Genomic DNA, 19984 nt, shown 5'->3' with positions numbered 1-19984 from the left:
AGCTCTCAATGGATTTCTCCGAGATAGAAAAAAAAAAAAAAACATGATGATTGCCAGGCAAGTTGTGGAGTTATGTGTCTTATTGTCTGATGTTTATGAATATCAGACAACACATCTTTGATTGGTTTTGACATAAATTGCAGAAATCACACGCTAAGATTTTCCCATGTCCTCCTGAGGAGACGCGTCCGACAGCACACAAATGTCCGGCCTGCATGGAAGCTGCAGTATCGGATGCTATGAGAAGTTTGCATTTGGAGCAAATAGTGAGGATTTAGGCCGATTTAAGAGTTTTTACTTCTTCAAGTTGACTTACAACAACCTGTACATCTGTATCTCAATCAGGCTTGTTTCTCCGTCGCTATTTTTCTTGTCTCTGGCTCAGGAACTTGGTGCCACCCTCCGTAATCTCACCTGCAAAGCTCTGATTGGCTGATTGTTTCTCCGGCTGTCACTGAGCACAGCATCGCATGTATTTGACAGGCCTGTTTTTTGCTTTGCCAGACTTTCATGCTCTTCAGACGACTGAAAATGTGTGATGTCTAAATGTGTTTATGCTGAAAGGCTTCAGCCGCTGCTGCCTCTGCCGAAAAATCAGCATTAGTATCAGCAGTTTGCTGTTGGAGTTGGTGTTAAAATGGGGATCAAGGCATCCGCTGCTTAAGAAAATTCCTCTGGCCGAGGTCAGCGCAGCAGAACAACAGGGCAGCTCTCTGCAGCAGGAACAAGCTAATAATGCCACAAAGAGAGAAAATGCTGACATTATTCAGTCTTCAAGACTGTAATTAGGTAAACGGACAGCGTAGATTGCTTGTGTCTGTGTGCATCTGTGTGTGTTTTTGGATGTCGCTGTCACCCGACTCCAGCCCTCCTCTCCCGTTTCCCGGGGAAACAAGAGGAAGATGTCAGGAGAGGGCTTTTTAGCCCGGTTCCATTCATATGTGTGACTATACACGGATAGTGATCCTCCACTTCGCCCCCGCCGGCGCAGGAAGAACTGCCTATAATTTACATGTAACCAAAGCCACATACTTTCCGATTTATTGTGTGTCGGAAGAAAAGAGGGGCCAGATGCCGAGTGTCCAGTTGCTGGAATCGAGTTTTTTTTTTTGCTGTGGAAAAGGAGCCTCTGGCCCGGTTGAGGCGTAGGAGCTGGTTTTAATAGTTCTGGTGATATTTTTAGGGATCATTTAGAAGTCAACGTTGTGGACATTTGGTCTTTCAAATAGACTTATTTGTAAAGACAACCAGATTATTTCCTCTGAAGACTAAAAATACTCCTGGATTACTTGACAGTAGTGACATCATAAAACAGCCATGAGGGGCATAATTGTATTTAGAAAACAAAACAGACAGCTCCTGAGAGGATTATTGTTATTTGAGACGTCCCTGATTAGTTAACAAGTCATCTTCTGTGCTCTGTGTAGGCCTCTGTTGATAGCTTCACGGGCCCTTCCAGCATCTCAAGATGGTTTATTGGCAACGTAAACTCTGTGATGTATCATTTGACCTCGTGTGAATGGGAATGTTTTTCTTTTAAACTGTGTTTTGAAGGACTCTGAGAAGTTTAGTTTCAAAAGTGCCTGCGCTTGTCATAACACAATCCAGTGATTTATCAGGAGCTACGTTAGTATGTTTGTTTTTTTTTAGGTTTTTTTCTTCTTCATGCCCCTGAGTCAGGTCCTCCTGGAGCCTGGAGCTCCAGAGTGAGGCTGAGTTTGCTGAGACATTGCTCACTGGTAGCCTTGGGCTTTGTTTAACCATGCATAATTGAGCCCTCCTCTTGGCTTACTCCCATGGTTGCACCCTTTTTTTTTTTTTTTTTTTTCATAAAATGGCCAAGAATGCAACCCTCCCCACCACCACTACCACTTCAGCCAGCCTTCCCTGGAGGACCTCAATCAGACAGTCACAAAGTGTACCAGACCTGCTTATCAGACGGGGCAGGCCGGGCATGGACTCAAATTAAAATAGCACACACACGGGAAAGGAATGCATACATGTACAGGAGAGGACATGTTTTTAGGACTCTTGGGTCAGTTTGTCTCCTAAGAATGGCATTGAATATCTTTATTTATTTATTTTTTCTTCACGTTCTCCTACAACATAAAGAAGTACCCCTGCTGAGGTATGCATAATCCCAAAGAGAGCCACTGACCAAGGCATTTATGGTCGTCCAGGATTTGCCACATTTTCCCCCAGTTTTATATAATTCCCAACATAAACACACTCCTACCTGGTGTGGATGTATATTTCTGTGTGACTGTGAGGCAGGGTGTTGTCTAAAATAGGCATGCCTGTATCCGGATTAAATACAAAATAATAATAATAAACACACCGCTTCAGGCTGGATGAGTATGCAGACTGTCAACCGCAAGGCCGATGACTCATTTCTGTGTTACAGTCATCTGAAAGGCCTCTTAAAGCCCTAGCAGCAGCAACAGCAACAGCAACAACAACAACAACAACAACACCAGCAGCAGCAGCAACAGCAACAGCAGCAGCAACAGCAGAAGGAGCTCAAGGGCTTGAATTTCTCAAACCAGTCAGCAACAGTAGTTGCACCAGTCAGAAAGATCAAACTTTAGGAGCATTCACCTCCTTGTGTTCTGTTCCTCGAGTCATAAAGTCTGCTTTACATGCATTAAATCAGTGTTATTAGACATAAACAGATAACGATAAGGCAACCTCTGTGACCACAGCAGCTGTCATATAAACCTCATTAATCAGGACATTTAGAAGTTTCCAAGCCATTAAAAGTTCATCTTTCAGAGCCAAATACATCTAAAATGCGGTCTATAAATATATATGTATATATACACAACATACACCAGTGTCTAAATGTAGTGCTCTAAAAGTCAGTAGCTTGTTAGATAGCAGCAGCCAACAAGTGTTCTCATTAGCAGGTGGTCAGTGAGCCGACAGCTAACAAGCCTGGAGCACGATTGTGTGTTGGACACCTGCGATATAACCTTTCTGACTCCACGCTCTTCACATCATGAATAACAGGCAGACTGGATGCTGTGCAAAAACAGCAGCAGATAAATATCATTTTCACTATTGGATTGAATTATTGACTTAATTCATTTTGTTTGAAGTTGTGGGGAATTATTTCCAATAAAATGTTACAAATCATGATTACGACTTAAATGAAGTGATCATAGGCCAAAACGATTAGCAGCGTGTCAGTTAGCCGAGATGTGTCAAACACTGCAGGATTTACACTGCTCGAGGCGTGTTGTCATACAGCCGACATCAGCAGTATATATTTATAAGTATGTATATCTGTGCTTTATTTATATATTTGAGCTAATTTGCGTTTGCACACTCTCATTGCACATCCTCAGTATCTTTCCTCAGTATTAGTTTACTCTTTGGAAATATCTTCCTGCGCTCGTCAGCTGCATTAAAGTCAGCCCAGTTCGTTCAGAACCTGATAGGAACAGATTAAATGGTGTTACAACGGTTGTCACATAAAAATGCAAAAGCAGCTATTTCACAGTTCACAGTATCTGCTTTTAAATTCCAAACGCACGACAAAATGACTAAATAACGGAGCATCACAGACTAGTGGATATTAGCAGCATACATGTTTTTGTGGAAGCCACAGAAAAAAAGTCTCTCACATAAGCACTCACAGGTCCTCTCATTAGACTGGTTTATTGTCCGTAACAAAACACAGAAGTATAATACAGACTATCCTGCTGTATTTGTCGTTTAATGTCCACACTGCAGAAGATGTTAAAATACTTCTCCTTTTGTCTGTACTGTGACGGTCTGAGAGGGAAATCACGGGCAGTTTTTTTCCCGTAGAATAAGTCAAGTTTTTTTTTTAGTTTTTTTTTTACTGTGACCGGATGGTGTTTGGCAACTTTTGCTGCCAGACTTTCCACTGTTTTTTTTTTTTTCATTTATTTATTAAAATTTTCAGTGAGACTTTTGTGTGAATAAAGGATGCGTTTAATAAAAAAAAAAGCACAAGGTAATATCCATTTTGTCATTTGAGGTTAATTGCTTAAAAAAAAGGACAAAAAAATAAATAGTAACAAAGACCATAACATCTAACTTTCTGCACCTAAACTTCAGATTTGTCAGTTAATGTAACTCCTTAATAATTTCATGTAAAGACGAGCAGACGTGAAAGTTATCAAAGCTTTTGCCTCAGGAAGTCTGGAAGAGGAACGGTTATCACATATTGAAATACACCAGCAGTAATTGACCAATAGGAAGTTGACAAATACTTGCAGTTGGAACATGACCTGATATGATTCACTTCTGTATCAGCAGTTTGCAGTTTGACCTCGTCAAAGTCTCGGTGGATCAGTATTAGATATTTTACTGTGTTGTTTGCTTTCACCCGGTGTATTCACTGGCCTGGTTAGACCTGGTCTGAAGGGTGTGTGTTGACTGTTTGACGGACATCTGTCTGACTCCCTGATAAGTGTTGTTACACCTTGATCATTCTTGTCAGCTTGAGTTTGTCGACCTCGCATAATGATAACGTCGCTCTGCCTGAAGTGGAGGTGAGCCCGGCCTGTGCAGAGTCCATCACTGAGGCTGCAGGCCGGTTACATTTCTGTCCGGTTTGATCCCGAAATGCTCTGACGTCATGTAAATATAGATAATGATAACCTCACGGGTTCAAGGCTGCTGCAGGTTTTGGAGGCAGACGCTGCTGTTGCTCTCCATCGTGGCTCCTCTTCTGATTGAAGAGCTGACTGCATTCGATTTTGCAACACCAACATTACACAAAACGTTTTCTAACGAGAGTGATGTGAGGATTCTTAAACTAGTATTTGATGCGACGCTCCGACAGTAAATGAGAGAGATCAGTCATGAAAACTTCCGTCTTTTATGTCTGCTTTGCTTTTCTTGTGTATTTCAGTTATTTATTCATTGTCTTTAGTTTCAGAGGGACGAACCCTGCAATCAGCCAATTTACTGTATAAATAGCAGCAATCTGCTGTTATCGCCGCCTTAAGTGAGAAATCCTATTTTTCGTGCAAGATAGTTAAAAATGATGGAGGTTTAAGTATAAGTGGTGTCATGATGTAAAACTATTAAAACCGCAATTGTTGGAAAGTGACACGAGGCCGAATAGATGGGTTTATATTTGTCATGGGTCTATTCTTCTGTAGCTGCATGTCGTCATGTTGAAGCTCAATGAACAAAAATGAAACACTTCTTTGCTGTTTACCACTTTTACAAAATGACAGAGTAAAAACACCTCGAGTGGTAAACGACGTGCAGAATAGAGGGTGACGTGGGAGTGGATGTTTACTCCTGTCCCATCGGACTCCAACAAAGATACCAAACCTGTGCAGTGTATTTTATGATGTTTTTCCATTATTTTCTTAAAAGAACTAGCATTATGTCCAAAAATAGCACTTATTTATAGTAGAACGACATATTTATACTTTCGGATCGGAGGGACTATTTCCCCCTTTTGTGTTTGTCTGCACCGGGGGAACTTAGAACTTTTTTTGTTCTTATAGCTTCGTTTTGGGGGACTTTTTTTTAGCTCCCTCCTCTGCCTTGGTACTCTCCCTCGTTGCAGTAGGAACTTTGCTGACACGCACACGAGCGCAGACAACCGCCGGGTTTAAAACGGTAAACTACAGCTATGAAAAAAGCCTTTTAAAACCGCAGAATACAGTTTCAACTGGAGGCACACAATACTGAGAAATGGGCCGACAACAAACGTGCCGGCTTTATTAAGCTGATACGCATCGGAGGAAATGCAATTGATTCAACAAAGAGAAATGAAGAAAGTAGCTCGGTTTACGTGCTGCTACCAGCGGTGTGATGCTGTTTGAAGCACCGGAGGTTGTTGTGGGTTTTTCATGTAAAGTGTGATTGTCTGACTTCAGACCCAACATGTTCCTGCAAATGTTTCCCAATAGAGGCCTTTTTATGAGGGGTTTCTCTCTTATAAACAGCTATAGGGCTTTTAGTTTGAAAAATACAGGAAGTGTTGCGTTTCTATTGACCCGTAATGCAAAACTGACAACGCAAATGATAGCGGATCATAACAAGAAGGCTTCAAGTGAATCAGTTAATACATCTTAAATGTAATTATGAGAAATTTGCCTTTTCCATTTGTTTTTATTGGCCCTCTTGAATGAAACACGCTTTGTTTCTTCAAACAGATAAAGTATGAACATGAATTTCAACCAGATCACAAAAACTGCAAACTGTATTTCTTCAGTTAGTGAAATAAGTGGCTCCGGCAGCAGAGTGTCATTTCACAGTTCCTATTGGCGGTGCAAATGCAAACAGCAAAAGGCCTTATAACCTATTTAGTTGTGGGGGAAACTCTCCAGGGGGTTGTTCCCCTCAAGAAAGTCCTTAAAATTGTTTGGTCCGAAAACGCCTACTGTAATGATTCCCATTCGGCCTGCTCTGTTGACTTTTACTCCTGACCCGTCCCAGTCACTTGATGAATAGTAAAATTGAGTCCCATCCCACAAGAATGCCTTTAGTACAGAGATGCAAGCCCAACCCTGAAAGTTCCTCCACCTTCAGGAAGTACTACCCCAAGAGCAGGATAAAACGATCTCACTGGAACATCACTTAGTCCCTGGTCCCTCCGTTCTTAGTCCTCAGGGAAGGTTCCTGCGGTGGAAATGTGGCTTTTGTTGTCCTGGGTTGAACCTCACAGTCATAGATCCAGCTCAGGTTGCATAGAAATAAATCCACTTAGATTAACAGGCTTGAACCCCAACCACGACCGTATCCTTGAGATGTCTCTTTGGGAGACAGTCCCCTAACCCCCATAGAAAGATTTCTATAACTTCATTCTGGACACGCCCACATGGCCCACATGATCCATCAACACTGTGGAAAATGCAAAATCATTTCAAGTGAAGGTTGTTGGTCTCGGGTAACAAATACATTTGTTGAGATTAAACTCTGCATCTATCAGCCTCCAGTTAAGAGAAGTAACTGGTTCTTCATGGAAACAAGGGAGTTTTCATTTTGTTATATGTGAACCGGCATCATCTGCGACTGCAGGAACATTTAGCCAAGTAATACCTTTGCCATGGTGACACATCAGTCCTCTTCTTCACAAGACCAGTGTTGATTTCCATGGCAACACCATCATTCAAAATAAGAGCATGAGCAGAATGAGCCCTGATTGCTATATGTCCAAAAAGGACATGCAACCAGCCTGAAGGAGTGAAAGAGGTCGGGGCCTCGAAGCCTCTACAGTAACACCGTGAATACTTTATTGAATTAAAAGCGATTAAAATATGGAGACTACATTATTGACTATTGTATGTAAACTCCACAGTGCTTCCACAACTTTATAAAGGAGCCTGTGAAGGCTCACAGGTGTGATCACAGGTGTGCTGCGGTACTTCAACAAGTAGCTCTACATCCCTGATATTAACTGTACTTGGGTTACTATCCACAGTACAATGTTTACTTTTATTAACTGTGAAATGGAAAACATTCTGTGTTTTAACTTGTTTAGTCTGAGTCTGTCTGTTTTAATATAAAAATGTATACTCTGCTGAAAGTATTTCATTTGACCAATTTTACTGAAAATATGCTATAAAATACCCCAGTCATGTGTTTTGTTGTGTTTTACATTTGGATCATGAATGGTGCATTTAATTAAATTACTTTTAGTTTGAAGGAGGCTTCAGTTCTTAAACGGGGCGCTCTAAAACCCACAGATACGCACTTTCTAAACAGAGCAGCAGGTTAGATGCCTGGCTTTGCTGTGAGGAAGCTCGGCCTCTCTGCAGCTCTGTCTGGTGACAAAAGGCCAGAGGAGAGAGGAGGAGGCACGGAGCCCTCCCCCTCCTTTTCTTGGTAAGGGAAGCAGGCAGAGGGTGGGGGGGGATGTGGAGGGGGGATGAATGGGAGCAGCTAGTGACCTCAGGCAGAAAGAATGTCCCCGTTTGCTCAGTCGGCCTGCTCCCCTAGCAGCGCTCCACACAGCCATCAGCACTGGGGCCTTTGTATTCACCTTCCAGAGCCCAAACTGCAGAGCAGAGGCCACAGACCAGCACACAGCAACACCTCGCAGCCCCTGCTGCTGCACTGTTCACCAGAAACCTCACTGTTCCTGCGAGTTTAGCCTCTCCTAAGTCTCGGTTTTGAAGACGGTGTCTCTCAAGAGTCGCTTCACATGGGGTTCTTCCTCAATCCTGCTTTTCTCTTCTGCTCCTCCCTACCAAAATGCTAATTGCTCCTCAGTCTCAAAGTCTTAAAAGTCTCACCTATTGTGTGAACAGCATTCCTCTGCTGCTCCAGCCATTTATGTGGGTGTTAATGTATTGCCATCTCCAGGCATTGTGACACTGTGTGTGTGTGTGTGTGTGTGTGTGTGTGTGTGTGTGTGTGTGTGTGTGTGTGTGTGTGTGTGTGTGTGTGTGTGTGTGTGTGTGTGTGTGTGTGTGTGTGTGTGTGTGTGTGTGTGTGTGTGAAAAATACAACGATTGCATAAATTTCAGTGTCAGAAAGAGAGGGAGGGCTGGGGGCACATCTTTTCCATGCTGGGACACCAATAAAATCAATGGTGGCTCAGGACGACAATTAAATCTGACTAATCCAGCAGATTTATGAGATCCGTGGGTTCGGTCTGCCAGGCTCGGGTGAAGTCATCGCGCTGCCTGCGAGACACCGCTGCTGCTAAATGAATTTGAATGTGAGCTGTGTGGATGCGTAGCAGGGGGCTGCAGAAGCCAGCCTGCAGCAGAGATTCCTTTTCAGGTTGGACTCAAACTTGGATTCTGATGAATGAAGGCTCACCCAGAGGAATTCAGCCTTCACACTCTGCGCCACAAGCATGGTGTGCTGAACCTGGGCCCGCTGCGGTGTGGACATGTCTCTGTGGACGAGTTTATGTGGTGTTGTCCTGCAACTATTTTAATTATGTTTTGTCTTCGAGTTTATCCATGAGGGGCAATCAAAAAGCACTAAGACGTGCACAGAGCAGGGGGAAGCTTGATCCACATCAGCACCTGAGTTACACAAGTTTCTTCTTGAACAGGGAGTCCACATCAAAGTTTGTGGGAACATTTTGGGGAACAGAAGGAAGTCACAGGGATAGGGGGGTGGTGGGGAATGATGATTGTCTTGTGTGTCTTCAATGAGCTGTTAGCAGGCCCGTTGTCACGTTGGAGGACCAAAGTGCTGGAGGCCACAGTGCAGGTTGTTTCTCGTGTTTTCCCTCTGACGACTCTGAAGGCCACAGAAGAACTGGGTTTTGACAGCCTGACACTGGGAGACGAATTCACGCTGCACAACCTCATACGGGCAAAAGACAACCCAGCTGGTTGCGCTCCTGACATGATGCACCTTCTTAGGTGTTGGATATTTATGTTCTGCCCTTCTGAAACGTGAATGTCACTAAAAACACCTCACCAGGCTAATTGCTTGATTGCTGTTTGACAGTTCAGTTTTCTGTGCACTAACTGCTCATGTCCGTCTTAAAACTTAAGATGCGCCCGCACACAAACATTTATGTAACCGAGTTGCTGATGTTGATCGAGCACCTAAACTTGGAATACTTGCTCATGAGGGTTATAGCTTCATGTGCACGCAACGGGAGCCGTCTCTGAACTTTTTGATTGCTCCTCGTAAAATAGTGGTCATCGAGGTGGTGTCTCAAAGTTGCTTCATCATTCTCACCAGCAGCTAAGGAAACTCCAGACTCTTCATTTAACAGTAACAGTGAACAAAGCCAACATTAGCACCAAATGTTTAAACTCATATCTTGATAAATGACCAGTTTTTATTGGTAATCAAATCAATCATTTCAGCGTGTGTCAAATTAAGAAACATCCTCCCTTCAGCCTGCCATTGTTGGTCTGTCTGTGAGCGGCAGACAAAGGCATTGGAAAGGAAGAGGAGTTTGGGGGGAGGTTTGGAAAGCAGCTTGTTGTATTGATTGTGTATGGGTTGTGAATGGAATCCTGTTGGGATCAATGGTCGAAGTGATTTAACGGAGGCGGCCATCTGCTCTGCACTGAGTGACTGCTGTGGCTGTAAAATAGAAGGGATTTAGGGAAATATATACAGTAGGATGTGTTGTATCATGTTAACAGAAGTTAACAGAAATTGTGTCAAATTGCCATTTGGTGTGCCGTGTCTGACATGATGACCAGCATGTTAGGGGCACGCAGCTCAGAAGAAATGAAAAAAATCTTGTGGTCGCATATTGTATAAACCTAGATTTCCTTTTTTTTGGGTTTGTTTTTTCAAGCAGTTCTGGGTTTTATGTGAACACTGTTAATGTGACAAAATGCTCAGTCCATGAAGAAGTGCTCACAGCCTGATTCAGCAACTGAGCTGTTTGGACTTCTGTAAGTTTGTGATGTCACAAACTCACATCCCTGTTATATATGTCAGCACAGCCCACTGTTCAACCTTTTCTGTAGGATACAACAGAGCGGCCATTCCTCTGCTGAGCTTGCAAGCTGTAACATTACCTGTGGTTGGTCTGGATGTGTGTCACTCAGAAAGGAGTCAGCCAATCAGAAGAGAGGGTCATTGATATCAACGCGTCTTAAAGACACAGACGCAACACAGCCCGTTCTTGGTCCACTGAGATATCCAGACTTTAACTTTTAAGTATGGGTCAAGGACCAAAAGTGCTCTCTCCTACAACCCCGTAGTACGAGCTGACAGCTCTCTGCTTGGACTTCAAAAGTCTTTAAACCCCTGTTTGGAGTTAAGCCTACAAACTAGCAAGAGCAGAAAATATTCTTGACGACATTATCAACGTTGTTTTTGTCCGATTTTAAAAGCTTCCCTTTCAAAACTTTAGGCGGCAGAGGATCTCCCCGTGATGACTAAACTGTTCCTGATGTATAAAATCAGTTGACTGCACCTTTAGGCTGTTACCACCGTCTCCGATCTTCTGTGAAGTCTTTCCATCAGATTTTGAAGGCTGACCGCAGGCGTTCGCTTGCAGTAAAGTCTGATCACACCAAAAACTGATGCAGCAAAATGGATCTGCACGTCTATGTACTGTTCTGTTCAGTAACCCTGTGGCATTTTGTGCGACAAAGTATTGTGTTGAGCAGAAAGTTATTGAAAATAGTAAGTAAAGCTCTGATTTGTAGGTCAGTTAGTTGGCAAAGAAAGTGCCAACTGTTACCACAAAGTTGGAAGCACAGCGTTGGCTTTTAAGATTTATTTGAACAAAACATCTTAGACCAACAGGACATAAAAAAAATAAATAAAAAAAAGGTGTCTACATACTTTAGACTATCTGCAGTGCATCTTGAATATATAGATTTCATGTGCTGTCTTTCTCTGCAGGAAGGAGGCTGCGAGGGAAAGCCTTCTACAACGTCAACGGGAAGGTGTATTGTGAGGAGGATTTCCTGGTGAGTCCCCTGTGTATTCACTGCTATTGATTTTTTTGGGGGGGGGTTTTGGGTCTGTGATCAGCAGATAAGCGTTTCGTTGCCTCCTGGTGGGGTGAGAGGAGGTGCAGGTGGAGCAGAGAGTGAGTCATTAGGATCTCAGGCTGCATTCTTCAACCCTCCGGAGGGAACAGACTTCACGGCTACACTTAGGAGTTCAGCACCACCCCTACAATTCACACTAATTTCCCCAAGGAGCTCAATTACACCGCGAGCTGCTCCCCGGCACTTACAATTAGGAGGTGGAGGAGGAGGAAGAGTAGGAAGAGGAGGAGGAGGAGAAAGGGAAGAAAGAGGAGGAGGGGTGTCGGACAGCTGTAGCTCTCCGGCTCCATCTGCTTCAGGTTAAAAGGACGAAGCCTTTCTGTTTGTGATGCTGCTGCTCAGCAAGAGGATTTGACTGAAATATGACAGACTAAATTGCGAACATGGTGGGAGGAGCTTAGAAAAGGTTCCTCTATGAAAGATGCTAATCCAGATGAGCTCATGACGCACAGCATCATCTGCTCACAGTGCTTCCTGTTTGTGTCTGCTTCCTCTTCGACTTTATAACCCGTTGATCTGAAAATTCCTGTTTTGCTCTTTGCGCTCACTTCCTCTCTGATGACGGGATGAGACTAATCTCCTTCCGCCGCCGTCTTACGGCTGAGTCCTGACTAGTCTGGCATCACCCCGGGGATGTTTTGGAAGTGGTGGCAGATGGTAGATTTGGAGTGGAGATGTCGGGTCATGGGGGGAGAGAGGGGGGGCAGTGCTTCCCTTCACCACCTCCACCTGGTAGCCGTGTCTCCTCGACCAGCCCCCTCCCCTAAGTCATCAGGTTGTGACCCAGAGGGGGCTGTGGGCTGCAGATGGTCACCTCCATTATGTGGGGCGTTTTTAACAGACAGAAGGCACTTAGCCCCCTTTTATCTAATTTGAATGAAGCTAACTGTAAAAGTGAGCAAGACCATGTCACAAAGGACTCGGTTTAAAGAGTGCAGCAGCACCCTCTATAGATGACTGAAACGCTGAAACACCTTCATGCGTCACGTGGAGCTTCACATCTTCTCCTGATTTGCATGTTCTTGCATAAAACTCTCCAAAACGCGCCGGCCGATGATGATAACTCTCACGTCTGGTTGTCACCCGCAGTACTCTGGTTTCCAGCAGACGGCCGAGAAGTGCTTCGTGTGCGGTCACCTCATCATGGAGATGGTAAGAGCTCTCAAACTGAACACGTAAAGCAGCCAGATCACACGCGCTTATCGGGGAGCGATCGTATGATACTGCTTGGCCTCGCTCCCAAGTCCTCCTGTTAACGTGTTTGTTTTTTCCGCGCGTGGGTGTGTTTAGATCCTCCAGGCGCTCGGCAAGTCCTACCATCCTGGCTGCTTCCGCTGCGTGGTGTGTAAAGAGGGTCTGGATGGAGTGCCTTTCACTGTGGACGTTGAGAACAACATCTACTGTGTCAAAGACTACCACACGTGAGGACAGCATGTCTCTGCTCGCTACACACTGAGAAAATGGGTTTATTGCACAGATGATTTCAGTGGTGAAAAGTAACTTCTGTACTGAAGTGCAGTTTTGAGGCACTTGTACTTCATGCCGGACACAGACTGCACGAATTCAGCCTGATTTTGACAGGATTTATTCCTTGCTGACAAATTTATGGCACTTTGATTGTCTGATCGGACTCGGTTACTGTCGTGAAAGACAATAATATCAATATATCATGTAGTCTGAAGCCGGCCTTACTTGAATATTTCTATTTTGATGCTGGTGCTTACGTGTACATCCACTCCACTACTTTTCAGAGGGAAATATTCTACTTCCTACTGCACTTCAGTTATTTGGCAGCTTTACAACAAGTCTTTGTAAAAGATTAAACCGGTGGTTTCCAACCTGTTTCTTTTCTGACGCCTTTCAAAAATCAGTGTGTAGTCTGAGTCATATTTCAAATGTCTGAGTTGTTGACGGCTCCACAAAAAAGAATTTTTTCTTTCTAAACTTCTCATGGTTTCATTTCAATAAATGTTCAAATGATCCAATATCTCAGCAAAATTGAAAGATTAGAGAGATTTGTCTATCAGAACTTAGTTTTGTCTTCTTTCCTCTCCCAGTAATCATCTGCGGACCCTAAACATTTATCTGTTGTCACTGTGTGTAAAACCGGATATAAAGTAGTTCAAATAGCTTCAACTGCAGCAGCTACAAGAGTAACATGCTGCGCACACTGATGCTTCAGTAATAATAATCTAATGATGTCATATTTGATGATAGATAAGTCAGAGGAAAACAAACCATCACTTTTACTTTAATATTTCAGCTACATGTTGCTGCTGATGCTTCTGTAGTTTTCATGCAGGACTTTTACTCATAATAGAGTATTTTTACTTTGATGTACTTTTACTTAAGTAAAGGATCTGAATGTCTGAAAGCATTACAGTCTGTCAGGAAACCCTCAGCTCCCGCTGTTGGTGTTTATTTGTTGAAATGTGTGTGAAGTGAGGAGCAATAAGTCAACACGGCACAGACACTGATGTGTTCACTTTGTAACTTCTGTTTTCACTTCCGTTTCAGGGTGTTTGCTCCCAAGTGTGCTTCGTGCAACCAGCCCATCCTTCCTGCCCAGGTAAAGAGCAAAAGGAGCTTAAACGGTGCTCCAGCTGGCTACTTTCTGTGTTCACTACGGTTCAGACTCAGAGACGAGGGTTTGAAATGATTCTATTAAAAATCAGGTTCATTGGGAAAGCAGCACCTGGCAGACTTCTACAAAGTTAAACTAAAACCAGAGCGAGCTAAAAGTTTGCATTTTTCTGATTAAAGTGGAACAAACAATCAAAAAAAAAAAAAATCTAAATTCTCTCTGCTCTGAGTGTGTGTGTGTGTTGCTCCATGACACATGGCAGCCGCAGGGATCGAACCTGAGACCTGCTGGTCATTGGACCATCACGTCAATGAGACAGCAGCTTGATGTGAAGTGAAGGTCTGACTGTGCGTTTGTTCCCGCAGGGCTCCGAGGAAACCATCCGGGTGGTGTCCATGGACAAGGACTACCACGTGGAGTGTTACCACTGTGAGGTGAGATGACACACACACACACACACACACACACACACACACACACACACACACACACACACACACACACACACACACACACACACACACACACACACACACACACACACACACACACACACACACACACACACACACACACACTCAGTCATCCATACAAGGTATGAGTAAGAGTAGTCGACCATGCATGTGATTTGACTAGAGTCAATTTAAGCATCACTGCGTATGATTCAGCTTTTCAGACTGTTGAAATGAATGAGAAACATAAATATTTGCACACTGTTCTCCCACACAAAGCCACACACTCCTGCTTGTACACACACACACACACACACACACACACACACACACACACACACACACACACACACACACACACACACACACACACACACACACACACACACATGTGCACATCCACTCTGTCCCATAAACACAGTGAACCTGAGTGAGAGCTGCAAATCGTGGAATGAGACCAGACTCACTGAGAGTGAATCACTGAGCGAGTGGAATGAATGAGATACAGAAAAAGAAACACACACACACACACACACACACACACACACACACACACACACACACACACACACACACACACACACACACACACACACACACACACACACACACACACACACACACACAGCTGGATACCAACTTAAGGTCACAGTTTAACATCGTGACTCATTGACAAAGCAGAGTCCAGCTCCAGACTCAGCTGGGGGTCCACTGCCTAAACCTGAATTATAAAGTCCGAGTCGTGCTGCCACTCAGCTGTGTCGCCTGGTTTAAGGGAGACAAATATTACACGACACCCTCGTGATTCTACTTTTCTGATCGTTTCTACCGTCCTCATGAGCAGAATAAGACCTGCTGATGTCTCTGAATGGCTGATCAGATCATTATGTGGGTAATCATTGAGCTAAGCCCTGGATGGGGTGTGTGGGTGGGTGGGGTGGGGGGTCGTGTGTGGGTGGGAGAGTGGGGGGGGGGGGGGGGGCTTATGGAGAGAGGAAGGGTGAAGTCCACAGCTGAGTCATTCTGGAGGTGGTAAATTCATGATGTTTTCCTGTTATGTTACCACATCGAGGGCAGGTCGGTTTACGTAATCCCGGGGTCTCAGCCGGAAGTCGTTCATGCACAGACCTTCTCCGCTGCATTTAAGGTGCAGAGTGTGCGTCCATGAATGTGTATATTTTGCGGTGGCTCTGTCGTGGTCGGCCGTCTGGGAGGCCGCTCCTTTTTTCCCCACACTTTCCTGCAGACATCTGAACTCTCCAAGGATGATTTCAAACGTACTGTTTGTTACTCATCTCAGAGTTTTATCTTGAAGCTCAGCACCCCATTCACTCCGAGGGTCTCTAGAAAAACACCTGCATGACTGAAGTTGGTACATTTCTGCACTTCACTGAGCTGGTTCGCCTGTTGCTGCTTCACATGAGCCGACAGCTCTCTGTCACTAACTAGTTCACAAACAAGCGTATTTCCCAAAATGTGTAACTGTTCCTTTAAATAGATTTAGTATTAGCAGAGCGTACGCACATCTGAGTGTGATTATTGATTGTCTCCGTGGTGTGTTCATGCTCCTGTGTTTGTGTCGGCCCGTCAGGACTGCGGTCTCCAGCTGAACGACGAGGAGGGCCACCGCTGTTATCCACTGGAAGGCCACCTGCTCTGCCACGGCTGCCACATCCACCGGCTCCAGTCGCAGATGCCCGCCCACCCGCCGCCCAGCTACCCACTCCACGTCACCGAACTGTGAGGAGGCAGGGGGAGTGGAGAACCGAGCTCCACCTCCCATGTGATCTGGGACAACCAGCGACGGGCAGAATTTTTTTTGTAAAAAAAAAAAAAAAAAAAAAAAAGAGTCCCCCAGCAGTTCCAGGAAAGCCTGTGTGTCCATCTGAGCGACGGCCCCGGTCCTCAGCTGGACAGCCCGGCCGTGGACTCACACACCGCTCCCACCACCAACACCGCTGTCACATGGCAGGGCTGGGAAAAAAAAGGGTCCCCCTCTTCCTCCATCTGTGGTCCTTTCTCTCTCCCCCTTCCCCTCCCCCTCTCCCTTGGGTGCCTAACCCTGAAAGCCAACACGCCGGCTCACCCAGAGGCCCCCGGTGACGTCACCCCCCCCCCCCCCGACCCCTGCACATTCATCAAAAGGAGGGTTTTTTTTGGAGACGCAAACTCGTCTCTTTCCTTTCCATGTTTTTCATTCCTGCGCTCTGACTGAAGCGGTTCACTGCAGCGACTTCACCACCGCCGTCACGTCTGAGTACGCTGCTGGCGTCGGCATCAGGGAGGCCGGGTGGAGCGAGCCGCGACACTCCAGGTGCTGGCCGGACCGCAGGGTGGGCATGCCGTGCCTTCAGAGCGGGCTCTTCTCTGCGCTGACACGGAGCCCTTGCTAAAAGGCTATGCAAAGGACGCCCCGGCATCGTGACACACAGGGCCGTTAGGAAAAACTGCCGACTCATCGTTCGCCACAGACATAACAGATGCACCGTAGCACCTCGAGCCCAGAGGGACCGACTGACATTCCACTTAGAAGACGACACCTCGAGAGATTCACAAGCAGTGTCTTAATTAATGATTATATTATGACGGAAAAATAAAATTTTAGATGCACATAGATTGTCTTTTATATATGAATATATATTTTGCAGATGTTTTCCACATAAGATCCTAGCTGTAGATTCTTTTTTTTTTTTTTTTTATGTTGCTGTGCTGGTGATAGATCAGAGGTGAAACTGTCTCTGAAGCTTCTGGGTCTGTTGTATCATTTCTCCTCCGGGACGTCAGAGCCTCTTCATGTTTGTCAGCAGGTCACAGATCCACAGACTGAGCTCAAATCTATTGTTCTATCCCACTTTGAGTACCCGAAGGCAACTGCTCTGATTGCATTTGTAGCATTAAATGAGTTGGTTTTACACCTTATTGACAGCTGGTTCAAGCACTCTGTTTAAACCTACAGACAAAACAGATTAACCCTCTGAGTAAACGGACTGTAATGAGGCAGTACTGAAAGCTCTACATGACGGCTGTATGGTGTCATTAATTCCTACAAAATTCAACAATTACATTTGTCTTAATTTACAGAAAAATTCAACTCTGAACTTCTGTTATCACGATGAGCACTTGAAGATTAAGATTTAGCTTAATCTTAAACTCTGAAGTGAGAGATTAGGAACAAAATAAGACTTTAAATTCAAAGATTTAGGGCTTTTGGTTGGAGCGCTAAAAGACTCGGCGGTCGTAGAAGGGAAATGTCAGCTCTTGACAGGAAAGATGCCAGCTGTCACTCAGAGAATAAATCATTGTCTGTTAGAGACATTTCCCACGGTTAAGTATTCATGTGTTTTATAACAGGAACTCAGATTTGGCTGAACACGTTACAGCGTGCAAGCTGCTGCAGTGGAGCAGTTGATTGGTAGGCAGGTGACATCATGACCTGAATGATTAATGATAAAAGGAAATAGCTCCATTCCTTCAAAAGTACTTCTCCTGTCACTGACTCTTCCCCCTGCGCTACCTCAGGCACTCAAAGTGGAATAGAATATTTTCCATGCTTATCTGCAAATATCGTCTGTTCGAGGTCTGTTCAGGATGTTTCCTGCTCTGTTTTGTTTTGTGTTTGGTCATATGAGAGCACACAGTCAGTTACTATGAGGAACCTCCACTTGTCCAAATGCCTTAAGACAGAACAGGTATGTTTGTGTGTGTTCGCTCTGGTCTGCGTATCGGAAGGACTTCCCCTAAAAACCACGGAGCTGCTGGTCCCACCCGTGTTTTCTTTTTTTTAGGGATCCCCCACGTCCCCTTCTCCTTGCTGTGTGTGTGTGTGTGTGTGTGTGTGTGTGTGTGTGTGTGTGTGTGTGTGTGTGTGTGTGTGTGTGTGTGTGTGTGTGTGTGTGTGTGTGTGTGTGTGTGTGTGTGTGTAGGCAGGCAGGCAGGCAGAACGCTTCCATGTGTGTGTTTGTATATATGCAAAAGAAAACCTACATGAGACAGAAACACTTGAAACTTCGAGCTGATGTGGTTCTGGAAAACTATTGTCGCCCTTCCCCACTGGACTCGGTCAGTTTAATTGGATTGGCATTCAGTGGATCACTTCCTGTAAATGAAAGTTTGCCAGCCAGTATTCAAGATATTTACTTCTCTGTTTGAGGACAGATCTGCATCCTTACACAGCAAAAAAAAAAAAAAAAAAAAAATCTGAGCTTCTGCATATTTATGCTGATAAAACCCCAACGATATGGGCTTACTTCAAATATGAGCTGTGTGTGTGTGTGTGTGTGTGTGCGCGCGCGCTTGTGTACTTGTGGCAGGGCCACGGCACACACACCTCACTGTGTTTGCAGGGCAGCGCAGCATCCCAACACAGCGACCGCTGCTCTGTCCTGCGTGATGTCTGTCTGTCTGTCTGTCTGTCTCACACCTTAATCCAGATGTTTGCATCTAATTCTTGGTGTTGCTTTGAACTTCTATGGAGTACACACATCGTATCTGGAGCGTATGTTTCATTAACTTTTGACTGTAGCAAACTCCTCTCCATCTCGTATTCAAACTGGAGGGAAGTAGCCATCGACTATTACTTGCAAACTCTGGCCCAGCTCTTCTTCATGCTGTAACCCACACAGGTCTGAATGAATACTACTGAGACTGAAGGCAGGGGTCCCCCACAGGCAGAACGGGCTTTTTAAATGTAACCTGATGTAATGAGATTCATTTGAATGTAATACTGATAAGTAGAAGAAAAAGGACTGCACACTGAACGTGAGACATTCCCCCTTGTCGTGTGATGTGTTTAACCTCAGCTTTGTACAAGGGTCCAGTAATGTGTGCTATACTTGAAGAATGAGGCATTTTCTGAATTTATCTGCACAATTTCAGCCCCCTGAGAAGAAAACCCACACACATGACCAGAGTGTATCCCCTTTAAAGATGTCTTAATTCACTTGTTTAAAACTACTACTTCGGTTTCTTTTGCATAGCACACAGCTAGTTACCCTGTACATAAAGAGGCTAGTTTTTTTATTTGATTTTTCTCTCAAAAATCACTTGGAAAGAGAAGACTTCTCCTACTGGTAGTTCCAATAAGCACATCTCGACACCTGTCACACATCTTTTATATCGCTAAGTGTTTTGATTACCTAGATGGTTCATTTAAAAAACAAAAAAAGGAAACTAGATCTATTTATCTAAACATGAAAAAAAGTCTAAAGTTATTTAATGTATTAAAATCGGGACGTATCATTTAACTGTAGATGACATAATCTGCTTTTTCAATAAAGTGGTTTTGTAGCTCACTGCAACAGATGTCTGATTTGAACTGTTTGTAATATTTGATTCTTGCTATCTTTTGCTCCCATAACAGCTTTACATATTTCACTCTCTCAACCAGCTTCACGAGGTCGTCGACTCTTTCATCAGTCTGGAAGGAGATTACACTTCCTGAGTCCTGAACGTTTGTTGCACTCTGCAGTCCAACTCATCCTGAACCGCCTCCGATGGGTTTCAGTCAGGTGATGGTG

At 44.5% G+C, this 19984-nt stretch overlaps 1 protein-coding gene and 1 long non-coding RNA gene across 4 annotated transcripts in view; both read left to right on the top strand.

The window, feature by feature from the left end:
* The window catches only part of LOC138616241 (uncharacterized), a 104040-nt gene extending 84281 nt beyond the window's left edge, over positions 1-19759 (top strand). Inside the window, exon 2 of the long non-coding RNA XR_011310588.1 lies at positions 18728-19759. This is a non-coding gene — a long non-coding RNA (uncharacterized lncRNA). The remainder of the gene's footprint in view (positions 1-18727) is intronic.
* Positions 1-19759, top strand: part of wtip (WT1 interacting protein) — a 31529-nt gene extending 11770 nt beyond the window's left edge. The window contains exons 3-9 of one of the 3 annotated variants that reach the window (XR_011310586.1): positions 11281-11348; positions 12522-12584; positions 12723-12853; positions 13950-14001; positions 14382-14450; positions 16060-18325; positions 18392-19759. Coding sequence is in view for 1 of the 3 variants with exons in the window: in XM_069690396.1 (XP_069546497.1) it covers positions 11281-11348; positions 12522-12584; positions 12723-12853; positions 13950-14001; positions 14382-14450; positions 16060-16212 (536 nt within the window). In the remaining 2 variants the exon portion in view is untranslated. Of the gene's footprint in view, positions 1-11280; positions 11349-12521; positions 12585-12722; positions 12854-13949; positions 14002-14381; positions 14451-16059 lie in introns of all 3 variants that reach the window. The other 2 variants (XR_011310585.1, XM_069690396.1) reach the window with 2 other exon arrangements.
* Positions 19760-19984: the final 225 nt, after the last annotated feature.

Source organism: Brachyistius frenatus, unplaced genomic scaffold (genome assembly GCF_029030835.1).
Source record: "Brachyistius frenatus isolate BFR_SWC_R1_liver_20210118 unplaced genomic scaffold, ASM2903083v1 Contig_9, whole genome shotgun sequence".
NCBI classification, from domain to species: Eukaryota; Metazoa; Chordata; class Actinopteri; family Embiotocidae; genus Brachyistius; species Brachyistius frenatus.
The sequence above is the reverse complement of the archived record's forward strand: the minus strand, read 5'-3'. Positions and strand labels throughout refer to the sequence as shown.